The sequence below is a fragment of the Perca flavescens genome, chromosome 12 (assembly GCF_004354835.1).
Source record: "Perca flavescens isolate YP-PL-M2 chromosome 12, PFLA_1.0, whole genome shotgun sequence".
Taxonomy (NCBI): Eukaryota; Metazoa; Chordata; class Actinopteri; order Perciformes; family Percidae; genus Perca; species Perca flavescens.
The window spans coordinates 15,784,049-15,790,713 of record NC_041342.1 but is presented as its reverse complement, the minus strand read 5'-3'; the positions used below and the strand labels follow the sequence as shown (position 1 = coordinate 15,790,713).

The following is a 6,665-nucleotide window of genomic DNA, read 5'->3' as shown; positions in this document are numbered from 1 at the left end:
GCAGCAGATGGAGCGAGAGAGCCCAGTTGCCTAATGAGGTCTCACTTGTGGCACTTGAGTGTGAAAAAGACCCTGCTTTCTTCTCTGCTCCCTTAAAAAGGGAACAGCCCTAAGATCTATTTCATGCTCTATTTTTACGCCTGACTTTTACTCCAATATTAGCACAATGGCCTAGTTTTTAAACGTTTTAATAGTGCAAGTCTGTCTCCATTAATGAAAATATGACAATGCTGGCTGACTATCAAATGGTGAACACATTTAAACGGAGGGAAATGAGTCAAGCTCCTGTTCTATAAATCACCTTTAGGTCATTTCTTTTACTTGCTTGCCCTATCCACACACTTGTTGCATTGTCTCTCTTTCTAGTATAAAATGTATTTTCATACCCCTTTCTTGCTTGACACTGCACCCACTAACGTCTTTACATAATTGTTTTTGAACCACATACCCACACAGCCTACAGTATATAGGTTTCTTTTTTTTTTTTTTTTTTTTTTTTTTTTTTTTTTGAAACAGTTTTGTTCATCCTCAGCAAACTATAATTGCTATGGTAACAAAATATGCTCCTCCTCACTAGCTTTCATTCAGATGAATTTTGAAATCGCCACCATGAAATATTACTGTGGGAGGGGGCTGCCGTTGCTCCTGGCTGCATGATCATTTTCCAGCAGGTGACAACATGTAAGATGATCTAGCGATTCAAGCAACTCTGGCTGCATGTTCGACTCCTAAGAGAATAACTTACTTTCCAGTTTGATAAAGAATCGGTTTTAAAACGCGTTAAATGGGCGTCCTTTTACGTGAGGTCTTCCATTTGTCAAGTTCACCGGGTCGAGAAGATGCGTAAAGTTTGCGTAGACTTCCTTCTCATCTCTTATCAGCAGAGAGTAGTTTTTGGTCAAGCAGCTGCCGCTTTGTCAGATCAAAACGAGCTTGGATGTCGATAGAAAATTGAAAGGTATAAACTCGGTGGATCTTTTACTTTTTCTCCTCTCTCCGCTGCCTTTAGAGACGCGCGCATATTAAAAGTTGTTAAGAGCCGATTGTAACGCGCAGTTAAACAGATGGAATAACAGAGACGCTGATATTTTTCACCTGAATCGCCATTAAGTAGGCTAAATGGATGCTTTTTTTTCCCTAGCATATAAGCCAACTGAATGATATAATAATATTTTTTTCTTGTGGATATGGAGTGATAGGAATCTGCAACTTTTGGGGAATCTTGGCGCTCGAAAAGCTGTCACCGGATTGAGGGTGGATCCTTTTTTCGTTTAGCTCCACTTCACATTTTTCTTTACTAGAAGTCGTCCAGTAGTGAAACACTCTGAGCCGGCGGTCTCCTCATCTCTTTGTAGAATGGCTCGGTTTGGAGACGAGTCCGCTCCCAGCACGATGGACTCCGGGGATGGGGACGTGGAGCGCGGCGGAGAAGAAGGACAGGACGAGGCGGCAGCGGTGCTGTCGGCTTCCATGAAACAAGCCAAGGCGCAGCGGGCCCGGACCATGGCCATGTACAACCCTGTCCCACACCGGCAGAACTGCCTCACCGTCAACAGGTCGCTCTTCATATTCGCAGAGAACAACATCATTAGGAAAACCGCAAGGCGAATCATTGAATGGCCATATCCTTCCATGAAAACACATTTTCAAAGTACAGTAGGGAAAGTGCATGTTGTCAGTTCAGCACCATGGACAGCTACAGGCAGCATGTGAAGCATGCAGCATGAAACTTCAACTTCCATTCGCTCTTGAATGTTACACCATGTCTAAACAGTGAAAGGAGTACAGTTTCTTAAGTGTAATCTCAGTGCTTTCATTGTGTTTTGCATGACTCCTTCACATTTAGGGAGCTGCCTTGCATCCTCTTTGTTTAGTGTTTGCTCATCAGCATACTGATTTCCAGCTAGTTAGTTAAATCACCAGATTAATGAATTCCTCTGCATAGCTGCATTTAACCTTCTTCTCATAATTCTGCTCAGTAACTGTGCCCTGATTTTATTAATCTGTGAGCTCCATGTGCTTCATCGTTGGCAGAAGACAGAAAGTTAGCATGTGGTAATCATTAGAAGCAGCTCTGCTCACTGTGGGGGTGGCATGTAGGCACATCTCTGCTCATTGGAATATGAACCTGGCCATGAGTAGGTGTCGGTTCAAGTCCACCAGGCAGCGTTTTTTTCTTCTTCCTGCTGCAGCATCGGCCAAAAGTTGAACTTCGGCAGATTTACAGTAACAGATATTATCAGGGAAGTTATTTTTTCAACAACTGCAGCAAATTCATGTAATGGGAACACAGGCAATATGTGTTCACAATCACAGGCCATACATAAGACTCCATTAGTGTTACTTGTCTTGTTCACTGAAAACTATTTATTTTTGTTTACTTTAATCAAGCGATTCCATAAAAACCATGTCCATATTTAGACATTTTTAAAGCACAATCAGTTCAACAACATCCCATCAGTTGCCATATCTACCCACTGCTCCTCCCGTCGTACACCCCCTTCAGTGCAGCGTGCCAGTCTCCCACTGTTACCTAACCACAGGCTCTGTGTGGTGTGTGGGAGTGGGGCTAGTGGTCAAGACAAGCTGGCCACTGGCAGCATGGTAACGTGACTGTCGGTATCACAGAGGCAGAGGTATGTGGGAGAGAGCTGGCCAGTTGTACTGTGGTGGATCGTGGGCTGTAAAAGCAGCACATGTCAGAGTATTGACTGGGTGAGACCCAGATTTTTGCTCACAGTGTCCAACTTCTAAGATCGCAAGTGAAAAACAGATTCATATGCATTTTTTTTTGCAATGGTGTTTCTTTGATTGTATATTCCTGCACAAACATATTGGAGTGTTACAGTATGCTACTGCATTTCTTATAAGTTTAGAAGTTGCTGGGACTTCTGTTGCCCAATGTAGGCCAAAGTGTCTTCACTATAGTTAAGTTGAAGGACAGAGCCAGTGTAAACATGCTCTGGTTGAAGCTTCTCCAATGTGCTTTTCTGTGTTGTAAATCATTGTAAACTGCATATCTGTGTGTTTTTGACTGTTGTTCAGACAAAACAAGATATTTTAAGTAATCAGCAGATTGATGGATTCTGTAAATAATCATTAGTTGCAGCCTTTGTGTATACTTTACATCACTGCTGATTTTTGTTTTTATGTATTCTTTCTACCTTCCAGACAACCACTGTTTTCCATTTATTTGCATATATACAACACAAATACCCATTAGCACACTCTTAAAGCTTTAATTAATTATCTATTCCATCACACTCTATTAAGAAAAATACTGTAGACTTGATAGATAGAATCGTTCAGTTGATAAACAGAAAATTAATCTGCAATCATTTTAAGAATCCTTAATCGTTTAAGTCATTTTTCAAACATAATACCAAACATCCCCTAATTCCAGCTTCTCAATTGTAATGATTTGCTGCAACACATTTTATAGACCAGAAGATTAATGTATTAATCAAGAAAGTAATTGGCAGATTAATCAATAATGAAAGTAATGGCCAGCTCAATTTCTTGCATAATTTAAAACCAAAGGATGTTATTAAAAAAAACATAGAAACAACCACAACAAATTGAAAAGGAAAAGGCAAAGTAGAGCCCAGATAATTCCACCCTGTCACCCTATTCCACGTTTTAAGAAGGAGTCAATTGATTTCCGTACTGTACTAAAACAAACAACTGCTTAAAAGATCAGAAAAAAAATATCAAAATATCTAGAAAAAAACAACAACAACAGCATGGTTAACTGTGAGTCATCTTAAATGTTCTAAAACATGCATAATCTCTGCTATGCTGGTGTAGTGAAGGGCAGGTAGGGTGGGCGAAATGTTTTAAGTATTCCCCACTTTAGCTATTTTCAACTGCCTTCAATGGCAACAACGTGGACCTGTCATTGTGCAGAGTGAGTCAGTGTGGGTCCCAGAGGGCCCCATCGCAGCACTCCTCTGTGAGTAAGTGACCCCATTTCACTAAAGGCAGGACAATTATTAACAAGGAGCAGCTGCCTCATGGGAACTCCAGGGGACTAAAAGTCACAAGCACATACACGTGTTGGGGCACAAACTGTATAGTCACACACAGTGCATGCTGGTTCACACATGGGCACATACTATATCCATAGGGCCCATGCATGTACACTCACATTTAGCTGTGAGAAAATAATAAGGTAGACATCACTCATGAGAAATTATCGAAATGATGATGCAAGAGCTTCTAGAAATAATGTGAACTTTAAAGCTTTAAAACCTACAGAAAACATTCAGACACTTAAGTTCTGAATTTGGAGTCTTTGGAGAGTTGTGGTCATATTTAACATTTGTGCAGGAATACACTTTAAACTGCAAATCATCATAACTGAGAAGCTGGAAAAAAATAATTGTTTTAATGCGTGGTTGCAGCTTTCATTACATTTGTATTATTATTTTTTCGCACATTCATTTCATTATGAAACATCAAATTGAGAATATATATGAGAATCTTTCAAATTCAACTTTCAGATGTTAATTATTTTCACAGACTCACAGTGTTTCTACAATTCCTCAGCAGATTTTGCATCATATTAGGGCTGCAACTAATGATTACCTTTTATGGAAGAAAAAAAAAACTGTACAAAATTCCCACCACAGTTTCCCAGAGCCCGAAGTGACATCTTCAAATTATTATTTGTTTTGTCCGACCAACAGTCTGAAACTGATTTACTGAATTTATCTAAAGCACAAAGAAGCTGAATATCCTTTGGCTTTTATCCCCCTCTGAGAAATGCAGTGACTATCAAATTTGTTTATAATTCATTTTCTGTTCTGACTAATTGTTTCAGCATTACATGATTTAAATAGTCATAAAAACATGTCAAACTCCAGCATCTGTTAGTTTTATTTTAAAACGGTGTCATTACTCCTGTTTTGTGATAGAGAATTTTACAACTATCTGATGGACAAGTAAATCAACTCAAAATCAAACAGTTCAAGCTAAAACATAGACTGCCCTGCTTAAGTTGAAAAGCATTAATACTTTGAGGATGTGATACTCTAAAATTGATGTACTGTATAACTGATACTGTAGTGTACTGTGGTGTCAGCTATATGCAGGGAAAGGAGTTCTGAGGACTTTTTGCTGTAGTTTGTGTATTAAAACTGTCAGGCCAAGGTGACTTCACTGCGCTCTCTATCCCTCTCTAACCTGCCTCTTTTTTAACTGAAAAGCACTTTTAAAAGCGGGTTGCCATGGATACTGCAATCTCTCTAACAGATTGCTCGCAATACCAGAGAATATGAACCATGCCATAATGCATCTGTCATTTAATCATCCATCCATCTATGTTTTTTTCTCCTTTACAGTGAACTACGCACTCATGCACTTTGAAGTATTTGTGGAATTTAGAAAATATACTGTATATATGGATAAAGAATAACACTAATAGTTACTGCTGTTACTGATTTGGACATTTTAAGCATGTTCAACTTAGAATATGGTGATTACTTTACTATGGTCAAATAGGATATGTTTGTTATATTGTCAGATGTCTGTAGTGCTGATCTACAATATCAGCATGTTTGTTTTTATCTGTTTTCTCCTTGTGTTGTGATAAAAGTACTTTCCTTAACTTTGTGGCCTTTACACCATTTGAGTACATGATCCTGGCCACCATCACCGCCAACTGTGTTGTCCTTGCCTTGGAGCAGCACCTCCCCGGAGAGGATAAGACCCCCATGGCAAAGAGACTGGTGAGGACAAAATCTGTTTTCACATCCTCAACACATAGACGGGGTTGTGAGCAAGGTCACAAAGCAAACCAGAGTTTCTGAGAAGATCAAGTTGTTTTTGTGCCTTAACCTGCAGAAGTCACAAAAGTAAATCCCAAATCCCCCAAAGTAAAACCTTTCAGTTAAGGGTGCATACGTTGATATTATATATATATGTATATATATATATATTTATATATATATTATATATATATATATATATATATTTGATATAGCATGTAGCATTTTAAGAAGGTGTTGGATAGTTTTGCACAGAAATGGGTGAGAAAGAAATGCTTGTTTAATGTAATGTATAGCTTACATTGTTACTATGTTACTAAGTTTTACCAAATGCAACATACTGTACATGTTTACCTTCTGTGGTGGAAACACCCTGAATGGGGCCATTTTCAAAATGAGTATTTTTGATACTAATATAACTATATTATATATTACTATATAACTATATACTATACTAACTTTTACTTAAGAATAATTGTAAATGTATGACTTTTGCTTGTAATGGAGTAATATTTCATTGTGGTATTGCTAATTTTAGTTAAGTAAAGGACTAATGTCCAAATATGAGCTATCATGACATTATGGCAGTGTATTTCTATCCCCCTGCTGCATGCACTTCCTCAATTGTAAATGGGATATACAAGTATTTGACCCCTTGCTGATTTTGCAGGTTTGCCCACTTACAAAGAATGCAAAAATCTACAATTGTAATCATATGTACATTCTAACAGTGAAAGACAGAATCCCAAAGAAAATTCCAGAAAATCACATCATATGAATTTATTAAAATTGATAACCATCTGATGAGGAAAAACAACTATTTGACCCCCTGGACAAACAGCAAGTATTCTGGCTCCTACAAGCCAGTTAGTCTTTCTTTAAGACACAGCCCAAATC

General features: G+C 38.4%; 1 protein-coding gene across 3 annotated transcripts in view; it reads left to right on the top strand.

Moving 5' to 3' along the window:
• Positions 1-5,653: 5,653 nt before the first annotated feature.
• The window catches only part of cacna1eb (calcium channel, voltage-dependent, R type, alpha 1E subunit b), a 50,066-nt gene continuing 49,054 nt past the window's right edge, over positions 5,654-6,665 (top strand). For all 3 annotated transcript variants that reach the window (XM_028592431.1, XM_028592430.1, XM_028592432.1), the window contains exon 1: positions 5,654-5,729. In XM_028592431.1, coding sequence (XP_028448232.1) covers positions 5,715-5,729 — 15 coding nt within the window. In that variant the 5' untranslated portion in view covers positions 5,654-5,714. The remainder of the gene's footprint in view (positions 5,730-6,665) is intronic.